General features: G+C 42.8%; 2 protein-coding genes across 3 annotated transcripts in view; one reads left to right on the top strand and one right to left on the bottom strand.

Annotated features, from left to right (window-relative positions):
* LOC114698269 (uricase) overlaps positions 1–10250 on the bottom strand; it is a 35938-nt gene extending 25688 nt beyond the window's left edge. Inside the window, exon 1 of the mRNA XM_028876869.2 lies at positions 10100–10250. Coding sequence (XP_028732702.1) covers positions 10100–10129 — 30 coding nt within the window. The 5' untranslated portion in view covers positions 10130–10250. The remainder of the gene's footprint in view (positions 1–10099) is intronic.
* The window catches only part of Dnase2b (deoxyribonuclease 2 beta), a 36173-nt gene that overhangs the window by 9869 nt on the left and 12014 nt on the right, over positions 1–14290 (top strand). For both annotated transcript variants that reach the window (XM_037207189.1, XM_037207188.1), the window contains exons 2-3: positions 10797–11001; positions 13874–14051. In XM_037207189.1, coding sequence (XP_037063084.1) covers positions 10889–11001; positions 13874–14051 — 291 coding nt within the window. In that variant the 5' untranslated portion in view covers positions 10797–10888. The remainder of the gene's footprint in view (positions 1–10796; positions 11002–13873; positions 14052–14290) is intronic.

The raw sequence follows: 14290 nt of genomic DNA, 5'->3' as shown, positions 1-14290 counted from the left end.
ATTACATGTAAAAAGGAGAGAACCAATGCCTATAAGTTGCCCTCTGACCAACTTATAGGCATCACACACACAGTAGCATGCTCATCTACACATACACACACACACACACACACACACACTAAACGCATAAGTGTGTGTGTGTGTGTGTGTGTGTGTGTGTGTGTGTGTGTGTGCTTGAGGGAGAGGGAGGGAAGAGAAGGGAAGGAAATCCCAGAAAGACAAAATGGAGTGTAGAGAATAGAGAGAGAGGCCATGATACAAAGCATTTGTATTGCTAATAAGACAGGTCCACTCTGGGCCAGTGATCACTCAAGGCACATGAGAGAGAGGTCAGAGCTCTTGAGTAAGATCCTAAGGCAGGTGTCAGAGAGCATGCATATGATCTCAGCTAAGAAAGGATGATCATTGATTCAAGTCCAGCTGGGGTTACACAGCAAGCTTTTGTCTCACAAAACTGGACACCTGAGCAGGCTTGAGTAGGCGAGTTTACTGAGAAATGAGTTAGACTCCAAAGGATCTAACCAATTGGTTAAACGCATTAGCTAGTTTTCTATAGCTGCGATAAAACATCATGACTAAAGAAAACTTACAGAAGGAAGAGTTCATTTGCGTCTATGGTCACAGGGGCTTAGAATCCATGATGGCAAGCAAAAGCATGGTAGCAGGAGGAGGAAGCTCACAGTTTGAACAGCAAGCATGAAACAGAGAAAATGAATTCAAAACAGCATGAGTCTATAAACTCCCAAAGCTTGCCCCCAGTGACATACTTCCTCGATCAAGGTCACACCTCCATAGACTCCCCAGCCAGCACCAGCAACTGGGAACCAAACAGTCAAATGCCAAGATTATAGGGGACATCTCATTCAAATAACCACAGCATTTGAATCTGAAGCAGGAACATCAAGCCAAGCATGGAATACCCAAGAGTCAGTAGATAATGGCCTGCACAAGAATTGAGGCTATCCTCTCCCAGTTCTGTAGCCAAAGAATAGGATGTCACTTTCAGAACCTCACGGTGTACAATGCAGGTAGAGATACAGCCATGACAAATGTTTAGTGTGTACAAATGGCATCATTTGGAGAGGATGGGCTTTGATTCAGGCAGCCCTGGTGGAGTCTTTGCTCATCTACCATTGACTCCAAACGGATATAAATTTTTCCATTTATACAACAAGAATAATTATTACTTCCCCTATTAGAGCATAAAGCACCCAAGAAAGTGCCTGGCAAACATGTGCTCAATAAATGTTGTTTATAATTATCACTGATAAATAATATTCACTTGCCCAATTCTGCATGAAGGATCCTAATGGATAAAGATAAATACTTGTGGTATACTCCAAACCAGAGCCCAAGTGCAGAAAATCAAGGAGCATCTGGTCAGAAAGGGCCTGCTTCCAACCATCTCCCCTCAGGTACAATGGCCTGATTGGAATTTCATCATCACTGATACCCATACCTCAGGTGGTTCTTCCTCACACTTGTGTGACTTAAGAAGCATGTCCTACAGTAATACTCTGAACAAACCCTGAACAGGCTCTGCACAAGATGACTCTCCTTTCCTGTATGTCTTGAAATGTATAGGGATTTAGACTTGTCAACTGCCTGCAAATAATGTTAGCAAGATCTTTGAGATTTCAAAGGACTCTTCTGAATGTTCACATCTACATGAGTTCATAAATGTTATCATTGCTGGCTGCACTAAAGTGGGTTTGATTGTCTTAGGGCTTCTTATCCTCAAGTCTTTTAAACTCCTGAGGACCCAATAGATGCATTTTAGGCAGAACTATGTATTTCAAGAAGTTGTAACTAAATCTTTATGTATTTGTGAGAGCAGGTGTGGATTTTTCTACAGCACACACATGGATTTCATTCCATTATGGAAGAGCTGGTGACTCAAAACAGGTTAGCTGTGTAACTGGGGCTTAAACAGTTAAGATGACTTTGCTCAGCTTGGTTTCTGGGGTCTGATCACCAGCCCTGAGACAGCATGAAAGAGAGAGATGGTTTGTCATTCTGCACACATGGCCTCCTAGAAGCAGGGAAGCATTGGTGTAGGGATAAGAACACATGAGCCTTAAAGTCAGATGGCCTGTACCAACTACCAGCTACAGAGACCTGGGCAAGTATTTGTTTGTTTGTTTTCACTCCTTCCCTTTTCCATCTATGAAATGGGATAATGACAGCATCTCTGATGTATAATTGTGAGGATGCAAGTGACTACCCAGAACAATTACTGGGGTGTAGTAATCAGTGAATGTTGGCTAGCACCATTATCTGGCAGCCCCTTTGACTGGGAGAAATAGCTGCAATGTTTTGATATCAGTTCCATTACTGTGCAGCTCTGTTCTTTTTTGATAAAGACAATGATGAGATTCTTGTCACATAGGTACACACCAATTTGAGCTGTTCATATCTCAGATAAAGCAAATCCTCATCAATATCAACTGAATTTTGAACGAATCCTAATTGGATGGACACACTGGAGGATGTTTACATGAAGTGAATATTTTCCTTCACCCACACACTGCGCACTCTCCACTGTACACATCTCCCTGTGCTTTTCTTTAACCTTAACATTTACGTGCTAGTGCCGACATGTACCAGACACCCAGTGAACTCTCCCTACTTTCTAGATTTGGAACCTGGTGAAAATGGATTCATTTCTCTAGCTACACAACTAAGAATGAACTTCAAGTTTCTGTGATTTTAAATGCCAATCAATACCAATCCTCTCTCCCTAGAATGCCCCGTCTTTATAAGTCACTGTTCTGTCCCTCCAGTCCTCTCCCCAAAATACAGCTCTTCTCTTTGAACTCACAGGGAACTGTAGTAAACAAGCATAACATTGACCTCACACTCACCCTTCCTCACTCGCGTCTGTACACATCTTAGTTTCCCCAATGCTAGCATCTTGAAGGTCTGTCAAGATCATCTCTATCTGGCACAGCCCTCAACAGTGTCTTATACAATGTCATGAATGACTTGTCCAAGAAACGAGATTCGTCATTTTGCAGACTATTTAGGAAATTTAGGTCATTTTTAGTTCAATACTGGAAAATTTGTTTCACTTACTTCTCAGAAAGTTTAACAACACAACTTTAAGCCCTTCTCAAGTTACAAGAGTAGGTAGAGGTAGGGGAAGAGCTCACACATGCATCTATGTTTTCCTCGTAGGAACTCTTAGTCGGGGTTGGAGAGATGGCTGAGCAGTGATGAGCAATGGCTGCTCTTAAAGGACCAAGCTTCGGTTCCCAGCACCGACGTGGTGGCTCACAACTGTCTGTAACTCTAATTTCAGGGAATCTGATGCCCTCTTCTGACTTCTGCAAGCACCAGAGGCACACAGGTGGTGCACATAAATACATGCAAACAAACAAATAAACAAAAGAGTCATATACACAAAGAAAAATATTTTTTTTTAAAAATAAGAATTCTTGCAGGGGAAAAATTGAGGTTGGCTTATGGAACTTAGGAGTTTGAATCATTTTCAGACAATAAAGTACAAAATACCCTTGTGTAACCACACAGGAACCCTCCTCTTATTAGATGTTATCTGAAGTTATAATAGTCCAGCAATTTCATAACAACAGACCTCTCTAATACACACACTCATTCTTTTTCACAGAGTCCTGTTTTAGAAGCTCCTTTCAGCTTTCTCCAGTCTTCTACATTTTATTACACTCTGTCATACTTCCGTCACTGAAATTCTTTATTCTGTTGGCAAAGGAAGACACTTTGAGGTCTTTCAACTCTTTCCAATATCCAAAAATAAAGGTTGATGTAGTGTGTATGTCTGTTTACATCTTCACAGGAACAGGTTTAATGACAGGAACACTACTGAGAAAATGTTAGGCAAACCAGGAAGAGATTTTCATCACTTTAATCAATTAGAGTTTTCTCTCGAGTCTTAGAACTAATATAAGGACCATCTCCACCTTTCACAAGAGAGATTTAAAAAATTCTTAGCTATTTTGCATCTAGATATCATAATTCAGTTATACTGTGGTGCATAAGAATTATGGATTAGAAAATCAATCTCTAGCTATTTCTCCTTTCTTTCCTCCTTCCCTTCCCACTCCCCCTTCCTCTTCTCACTCCTCCTTCCCTTCCCACTCGCCCTCTTCCTCTTCTCACTCCTCTTTCTCTATCCATCCCTTCCTCTCTGTCTCTTTCTCTCCTTGAAATCTTCCAAGAAGAGTCTTCAAATTCTCTATCCAGTTTTCTCATTCCTTGAATATTTTCTTGGGTATTTATGAATATAAAATCTTTAAGGAGGGGAAAGAATGCTGACTTGGTATGAGGAAAACAAGCACTCTTATGAACCAAGTTAGTGCCACCTTTGTAGATCTTAATACATACTAATGATCAGAACAATAATAACAAGTGACACTCTTAGAAGCAGCCAGTGTGGTGGTGGTGGTGGTGTGGTGGTGGTGGTGGTGGTGGTGGTGGTGTGTGTGTGTGTTTGCTCTATGGTTGTTTTGTTTTGTTGCATGGGATCTACTAAATATATGATGAGACTATACTGCTTGAGCCCGAAGAGTGATTTAATGCTCTCGAGGGAGATGTGCAGTCTGTTCAAAGCTGACCCTAAACGATGCTTCAAGAGAAGAATAAAACCTCATTGTATACTCATGGTGAAAAGAAAGGGTAACTAACCTGTGACCTCATTACAACTCCAACTGTGGTGCTCAGTTATCTTCATTCTTTTACTCATCACGAAAAATGAGAAGAGAAATGCTAATTTCCCTGCCAACCTCGTCACCAAAAACCTCAGGGTAGGAAACCTGGAAGAAGGTGCCCAGGAACTCCTAGAATAGGGTGGGAAACATCACAATACAGAACTGATAGCGGCATCTGAAACATCCTGGATGGAGATGTACTGAACACATCTGTGTGCAGTGTACACAGTGAAGGAGATGTACTGAACACATCTGTGTGCAGTGTACACAGCGAAGGAGATGTACTGAGCACATTTGTGTGCAGTGTACACAGCAAAAGCACCTGCTTCCCAGTGACAAGGCCTGAAGATGAACTTAAGAACAATAGCCTTGCATTAAGGGCTTGATATATGTCAGGAAATTTGTTTGTAGGATTTCCTCTAATTCTCCACTAAAGCCCTATGAAGTACATATCATAGTCCATTATTGAATAGGGGAGACACCAGGGCTAATCAGATAACCTTCTCAGGATACACTGTTAGGGAATAGAAAGGCAAAGTGAGAGCTATGTGTCACCAAACGACATGTTTTTTAACCCTTTATCACAGTCCCTTCATTTGCTTGACAATTTCCTCTGGAGTCATACTCATGAGTGAGAGGAAGAACAGACTGATCCTGACAGGGGGGGGAAATTGGCCACACTATCAGACACTCACAGTTACATAGCACTTTATCATCTAATTTTCCACCCACTGGGGCTGACATCATCTTTCCTATTCCTCCCAACAACTCTGTGAGCTGGCAGAAAAGAGTCAGTAGTTTAAAATAAATGGGCTCATGGATGTTAAAGGAGCTGCCCAAGTCACATGGGACAGACTCATGGATAGGAAAGGAGCTGCCCAAGTCACATGGGACAGACTCAGGGATAGGAAAGGAGCTGCCCAAGTCACATGGGACAGACTCATGATAAAAGGAGCTGCCCAATAAAAAAAAAAAAAAAATAGATAAAAAAGGAGCTGCCCAAGTCATACATGGGTCAGACTGGGACTGAGACTTAGGCAGAAACTTACCAATCTCAAGATGTGTCCCTTCCCACACCATCCCTTTTAACTGTTGGGGATTCTGAACTTCATTGGATTCTGTGTTGACATGGGTGTATTTGCGCATGAGGAGAATTGAAAGGTAGCCTCTCTGTAGCAGATGAAGGGCTGTGCCTTCAGTAACAGGCACTGACCATTTGAGGTGAGTGTTGACTTTGACCTGGGTCAGGACCATTGAAAGCAGGAATGATGAGAGCCACTTAACAATATCTCGCCAGGGACTGGCTTTAGTCTACATGTAAGAGAAAGGAAATACCTGTCCTAGAAGACATAGGAAGAAAGTGGGAGGAACCAGAAGTCACTGTCACTGTGCTCTGGTCACTGAGAGGCCTCTGTGAAGGGACAGGTGAGTCCCATCTTCAAGAAAGAAAGCAGATGCTCCTTGAAGTGAAACCACGCAGCTGGTTATATACAGAAGCAACCATGGGATACAAGCTGCCTGGTTCTCTTCACTACAGCTGTCTCCCAGACTTACAAACATGGGTATGAATTCTTATGGCAGCACTTTCTCTGCTACTGTATACCCACCTTGTTGATTTCTCTCATTAGATTTCATTCTGTTTCTTTAAAAATAGTTTTAGATGTATTTATTTTTATTTTGTGTATATGAATGTTTTGCCTGCATGTGTGTATGCTCACCACATGTGTGCCTGATACAGAGGTCAGAAGGCATGGGATCCCCTAAACTGGAGTTACAGAGAGTTGTGAGTCACCATGTGGGTGCTGGGAACTGAACCCAGGTCCTTTGTAAGAGCAACACGTGCTCTTAACCACTGAGCCTTCTTCCCAGCCCCATCGTTCTAGGTTTCTGACAACTCCAGATAAAGGTTGTCAGTTCATTTCCATTCACTCCACATGTTCATAGCGCTCTACTGACTTAGCTTCATGGAGGTAGAAAGCAAGGAGACATGCTTAGAGACACAAGGGTGGCCAATGCAGACATTGTTCTGCCCTTGTAGAAATGTTATGCTAGAACATTCTTCTCCTGTGAAGAATCAAATAGTCAATACTCTGGGCTTTCTAGGCTGTGTTTCAAAGATTCAGTTCTGCCATTATTGTACAAGAGAAACTAAATACAATATATACATCAATGGGTACAGCTGTGTGCCAATAAAACGTTATTTATAAAAACAGTCAGTTGGCCAGATTTAGCCCACAAGAGTTCCCCACCACTTGAAACAAGTAAGTAGTCACACAGTGTTTTAATTACTCTAACTCAAACAGTAGAGTGAGCTCCAGGACATGTTGTAGGGACACCAGAGCCAGGTTAAGGAAGGTTTCCAGAAGAAACTGGCATTCCAAAGCAGTGTGGAGGATGGTTGGAACCAGGCTGATGCAAGTGTCCACCCTCTTCCACGGATGATACTCTCCTTAACCACATCCCTCTGAGCGCCTCCTTGCCCTGCATTTCCTTGACTTGTCTCCTTTTATCAACAATTCCTAGCCCCCTCCTTTGCTCACACAACAAGCACATCAAGTTTCCCCTCAGTCTGTCACATTCTAGATTCCTCTCAGTCTACCAGCAGATTTCTCAGATCTGCTCAGAGAGAAAGCTGTCCTTAAACAGATACATCTTATGGAATGCAAGTCATCCTTCCAAACATAAATAAGCCAGCAGCTTGACTAGAAGACTGCACTGCCACCAATGGAGGCAGCAGCTGCCAGAGGCTGAAAAACCCCAACTTTCTCTTTATCCTTTCAGTGTTTTCACAGATGAGTTTGCAAGGAAAATAAACTACAGCCCAAAGCAAAAAGTATACACCAATAGGAAGGTATCGGTAACGAGTGGCAGACAACAACAGCAAAGTGTAACCTGCAAATATGGGTACTAGTAGAATTAGATGCAATGTGCAAAATAACAGTTTAATGTTTTGACAGAAATAGATGGTTGAACATTGAGAAAGTAAAGCAAATATTAAAAACTTAATTTGGAAGAAATAAAACTAGAGAGCTGAAGGAGATGATTAAACAGGTGAAGTGCTTCTCACACAAACATGATGACTAGAGTCAGACCTCCTCCACTTACACACACACACACACACACACACACACACACACTCACACACAGAGGTCCACATGCATGCATGCACACTACACACAGATATACGGGAAAAAGAAAGAGTCTAGCAATTAATAATCAGATAAGAATCTGTTGGACACAGTTCAAGAAAGAATTGGTTACTTTGGAGAGACGGAATAAGTAACAGATTAATTCTCTAAAAGGAACTAGAGAATGGAAAAAGCCAAATAAGGAATCAGTGCTGGCACTGGAAAATGGCTCCATGGATAAGAGCTCTTGCAGCTTTTGCTGAGGAGCTGAACTCGTTCGCCAGCACCCATGCCTAGCTGGCCATTGCCACCTGTCACCGTCAGCTCCAAAGGGATCAAAGTCTCTGTCCTCTGAAGGCAGTGCACCCATGTGCACATACAAATGCACACAATTAAAAATAAAAACGCACATATCTAAGAGTAATCAAGTGCTAATGCAGACACACACAGGAGCTGGAATACATGATAGATGCAAGACATGTGGAGAGCATGAGAAAGGAGGGATGAGAAAGCTCTCTTCAGAAACATCAGAACTACAGTTTTCTAGAATTTCTGGGTGAACGAACACAAAGTCAGTCCACTTCCAAGCAATGAGTTCTTCCCTGTTTACTCTACTTGGTCAAGTCTAAAAAAAAAAAAGAAATTTCTACTGTTTTGACAGATCCTTAGACCGTGAAAGAGTGTGGTGTTTCCATGCTGTTATACAATGTGGCTGCAAAATCGAGTGGTATCACGAGAAGCCTTCTGTCCTGTTTGCATTTTCCTCATCCACCCAGCTTCTAGATTTCTTTCCATACTACCACTTTATTGGTTTTAGTAAAAAGAAAAGAAAACGGAAAAAAAGGACATATCAGGAGAAATTGGGGCCAAGCTGGAATCCCGGGAAACCCCCAACAGCTGGTTACAGTGTTTGACCGTGAAGTGATTGAAGTGATTGTATAAGGACAGTTGTTGACAGCCAGCCAGCACAGTAAGTCAGTGACACCAGAAAAGAAAGTTGATTAAAGCATCTTTCCAGACCTTGAAATGAAATTGGATTTAGCAAATGTCACCCAAATACAGGTGTCCTTCAGCCCACTCACAGGAAGGTAAGAATAGGCTTGGCTAAAACTTAAGGATCGTTTACTAAAATGTCATCACCATCATGCTACGTATATGACAAGGAGAAAAAGGCAGGAATTATTCTCTAGCCTAATCAACAAAGCTGCTATTAGGTCACATAAATGAAAATGATTTGCTTATGTCCTCCAAATGATTCAACAAATCCTATACTTGAGTGCTCAATTGTATAAGTTTTATAAAGTAAAAGAGATAAATGATACTAATTTTTTTAATAAATGCCATGCCTTGAATATTTTTATTGCTTGCAGCTATTGGATCCTTTTCTGAACACAATTATAACCTATAAAGCAAAATGCAGAAATGGTAAGAAGAATGTTTCTTGGTTTAGTTGATTCTGACCGCTCCCTTATAGAAAGCTATCGATCTCCAGATGTCCATCAGCGAGACCTCTGGGCACTGGCTTTAAATTTTAGAATGTACCTGCACTGACAATAAGCTTATTTAAAATATAGGCTCTGGGAGCTGGAGAAATGACTCAGTTCTTAAGTGCTCACCACTTAAGCATAAGGATCTGAGTTCCATCCCCCGGAACCCACATTTTAAAGAACTGACCAAGGTGGCAAGCATCTGTGATCCCAGTACTGGTGAGGATTCCGGGGCTTGCTGGCTAGCCCACTGAGAGTTCCAGCCCATTGAGAAACCTTACCTCAAAAAGTTAAGACAGAAAGATTGAGGTAAATACCCAGTATGGACTTCTGACCTCCACACACAAACTCATATGCATATACACACCACAGATTCCTGACCCAGCTGGAGAGACTTTGATTCTGCAGGTTTGAGATGAGGCCCAGAATTCTGCCCTTTTACAAGTACCACGATAATGTGAGTTTTGTCAATGGGTCCATAGAGCTCCTTAGTCCTCTGTCTTAGGAGAAATAGACTCACAAGCCCTCCCTTTCCTACAAACTCGAAGACCTGAAGAACACCTGCTAGGCTAACCCATAGAAGTGGCCTGACCTCCCAGGCTCTTGCTTGGGTCTCCAAGATGACTCTGATCTGAATCCATAATCAAGGAGAGGGACAGAACAGTCATCATGATTCCCAGGCATAAAGTGAACCGGACTTAGCCTGACAGCTAGACACGGATTCAAAGCATGCAAAAAACTCTTTGCGGATGTTTGTATATCTGTCTACTCTTTCCCTCTCTCAAGGTGGGCAGCTCACCTTGCCGTAGTCTCCATGGTAATGGGCCATTTTCCCTCAGCCTTCAACTCCGATCTCAGTTTCAAGAATGAGAAGGAGTGGTGTGAGCTGAAGAGAGGTTGGTAAAGTTTTTTATTTATCCCCAAAGAGTAGACGGTCAATATTGACCTGATTGCACAGTAGACAGGGAGACACCATGGCCTTTTTAAAGCAGAGCGCCTTGCTGAGTGGTCAGAGCTAGGGGTGTGTGGAAGAGACGTCAACAGTTTTTGCTATAATGCAATTGAATTTGCTCTTAGTTTTGAGCGACCTTCAGCATTCTGTTTTAGAAATTACTACTCACTTAAGACAGAGAGTATTATAGGTGACAGATCCTAATTATTAATAAGGCACTGGGTTTTGTCACTTTTAATGTATGAATCACATGCATTTACACTCCCAGATATTCAGTGAGAAGGGAAAAGAAACACGGAACACACTTCATTCGACATCCACTTGTCAAGAATTTTTGTTCCCGTGCGCTTCACACTATTTCATCCACTCCAAGGAGTTAACTACATGGGTTAGCAGGATAAATACCCTTTTCCCTCCAGACTTTTCTATGACTTTGCAAGCTAGTCAACAATTGAGCACAAAGGCATCCAGAGTCACACTGGAATGTTGTGACAGAACCATCAGATGACATGGGACTCAGCCTCTTCTGTTTATGTCCCAACAGTGACAGCAAATGTGAATAGAACCCACATCCCAGCCAGCACAGCCTGAGAAAGACTTAACACTGACTCCACCGTCCACGGCCACAGACAGAAAATGGCAGCAAATCCCCCAAGAACAGCTCTGGCTTTGCTCTTCTTTGCCCTCTCTTGGGTCCTGGGCACACCAGAAATCTCTTGCAAAAAGGAGAACGGAGGAGCTGTGGACTGGTAGGTGAATGAAATGGGATGGTTGGTGTGTGCAAATTGAAAGTCGGGGTATGTCTGTGATGAGCCTAAGGAAAACTTTCACCTGGCTTCCTCCCTTTAAAAAGCCAGAGACGGGGGCTGAGGACATGGCTGGGTTGTCAGAGTGCCTGTCTCGAATGCATGAAGCTCTGGGTTCAGTCCCCAGGACCACATAAACTAAGCAAGATAGGACACACTGTAATCCCAGCAGAAGTATCAAAAGTTCAAGGCCATCCTCAGCAATAAAGTGAGTTCTAGGCCAGATTGGATTATATGAGATCTTGTTTTTAATAAATAGACACACAAATTAATTAATTAAAAAGAAGAAGACTTGAAGTGTGCCAATGGGCTCGATTCCCAAGCAGAGCTAGTTGCTGAGTGGGTGAGTTGCCACTGAGAACGTGCCAAACCGCTCTCTGGAGCCTGAGTGGGTGCTCTTGGGGGGCGGGGCAGAGTGCAACCGAGCTGACAGCTGTCACTTGGCAATTACCTTTCATTGCGTGTGCTTTTTCTGACATACAAAGCCAGGAAAGCACAGGGCTTTTTCTAAAACTGAGGCGTACCTTTCTCCCCAGGGGAACAAGAGAAACTAGTTAATGGAGCCAAGCATTGTTTGGTTAACCTTCATTCAGCCTAGGCATGGAGCAGGAGTGACTGCTTGGTCTCTATCACAGTGTCAGAGACAAACCACCCTATGTCAATGTGGTGAGATCCTCTTTGGAGATCTGGCCGTTTTCCACTCTTCAGCTCTGGTGTTTAGGTCTGCTATGGCAGTTGACATTGTTGAGAGAACTTCGAATAAAGAGCATCAATCAATTCAGTCTTTCAACATCTATGAGCTCTGACCAGGCCCTGCCCTGAGTTTTAAAGACAAAGATATGAACAAAACGTATTTCCAACCCTTAAGGGAGCTCAGTTCTGTGGGATGGACATAGGACATTAGGAAGCACACAGCCCTGAAGGCCTCTTTGGGCCAAGTTTTAAGAATAATTATGAAGTTGTTTTAAAAATAATAGAGAGAAGTCATGGCAGCTCAGGCCAACAGAGGAGCAAAGAATCAGTGCAGAATCGGGAGGTAGCATGGGAAGTTTGGCACTCAGAGTGTGTCACACTGCTTGAGATGAGGAGAATGTGCCAAGGTGTCTGCAGACGAAACTGCAATGACAGGTGTAGGCGGGGCAGGAAGGGCTTCCATGGGATGTGAATCTGATGTTGAAAGGGACTTGGAACAAGGTTGCGATACGACCCAATCTTCATGGCAATAGTGCAAAGACAATGGGAGAGAACCAGTCTAGAACGACAGAGTGAAAGGACTTCCACAGTATGACAGACAAAACAGACCACAGTGTGTACAGACCAGAGTTAAAGAGCTGGTAGTGGAAACAGAGGTTAGAATAGCCTGGGAAGATGGAAGGTAGGTGGGCACCTGGGCTGGGTGGCTTTTGAGAGCATATGTTCAATAACAGCATAGGATGAATAGGTTTGGGGCAAATACTATGAACTTGCTTCAAAAATGTGGAGCTAGAAGCTTCTGGGCCTCCTTTTCTCTAGGTATCTAACTCAACCTGGAGTTCTAGGCTAGAACCTGCATACAGAGATGGTCACCCAGGAAAAATAACTAAAAGTGCCACTGTCACCTAGAGACAATGGCATGGTAGCAGTCAGTTACTCTGCTGGGGGCAGGGATACCAAATTGTGACTGACAGAATTCTTTTTTCACCGTGACTGAATGGGTTTATTTAGTAATATGTGTCAAAAAGACAGGCGTAGCTGCTAGGAAGAGGAATTGCTCAATTGTCACAAAATCAGCATATTTCTGCCACATGTGAGGACTTGGACCTGCGGATAACAAGGCAGGACACTTGAACAGAAACATAAATCTGTAGAGGACCAGGTGAGCAGTGTGATGCTCTTGGGCAGACTGTTGCATTATGGTGGTGTACGTACTGTGTTTGGCTCACTGAGTCTCTTGGGGTTAATTCCAGGACTTTATGCTGCTATAGTGTATTTGGCTAGACCAGTAGTTTTTAAATTAGGCCAGATTTACTTTTGGAGGACTTTTGACAAGGTCTAGAGATAGTTTTGATGGTTACAACTTCAGAATACTATTGATATCTAAAAGGGGGAGGCCAGATGTCCTATGGGACAAAGGCCAGCTCAGTAAAAATAACCTTGACCCCAATGAGACTAGAGCACACGAGAAAGCCTGGGCTTTCCTGGCATGACCTAAGGCTGGCTGAATGCTACATAGGCCCAACCACTTGTCCTCACCGTGAGATATGCAGAGAAAATAACAAGCAGAGTAACCACAGGCACAAGAAGAGGAGGCCGCTTCAAACAGTTGATGAGCAAATCCTCCATCCAGAACATTCTGATAAACTGAGCTGGACAAAGTTGCTCGGGACCAAGCTGCAAGAAGCCTCCAGCTCAGACAAAGCCCACCCCAACTGACTATCCCCAAAGAGACCAGGTGCTAAGCATTATGGTAAGAGCAAATCCAAGACCGTGGCCTTCTCTCCCCTGTGACCACTGGGGCTATGGGGACAAATGAGAGAATCACTCCCAATACACATGAGCTTTCATTTCAGGGGCCCCAGTCATTAGGCCAGCTAATGTCTTAGATTCTAAGCCATAGCACATACCACCCACACCAAACTTTCCTTCCTGGGGGAAAGGTAAAAAAAGAAAAAAGAAAGAAAGAAAGAAAAGATAGAGAAATGGCAGAAGCCTGGAGTATTCCCGTTGCTTAGAGGCCTCCTATGAAACACAGTGAGTGGTATATTTGTTTAGCATAGACTGTCATCAGAAAAGCAATCAATAAGTGAGAGCAATTCATAACTATTTGCTGTGTTAGGTTTATCTTTTATAAGTTACCCAAAAGGCCTGGCAGTAAAGATGCAGCATCCGGGCTGGAGTACCTGTACCTGGACTCGACAATGAGAAGCTGGAGGAAGAGCCAGTATCTGATGAACAGCAGCAAGAGTGTTTTGGGAAGGACCTTAGAGCAACTATATAAAGTGTATACCTCCAAGGTAGGTTACAGTCAATCATTCGTGGAGATCATAAAAAGTATGTAAACAAAATCTAAATCTTCCTCAAAGAGCATCTTTGGAATATATATATTTAAATATATGTTATATTATAGATATATATTTAACACACCTAACCCTTGAAGCTTGAGATAAACTCACTCAGGACAACCAAATCAACCTGACCAAGGCCTTAAGAAATACATCATCATAATCTACACCAATGCCAAGTTGTTGGTTCA

Source organism: Peromyscus leucopus, chromosome 6 (genome assembly GCF_004664715.2).
Source record: "Peromyscus leucopus breed LL Stock chromosome 6, UCI_PerLeu_2.1, whole genome shotgun sequence".
Taxonomy (NCBI): Eukaryota; Metazoa; Chordata; class Mammalia; order Rodentia; family Cricetidae; genus Peromyscus; species Peromyscus leucopus.
This window is presented reverse-complemented; position numbering and strand designations above follow the sequence as displayed.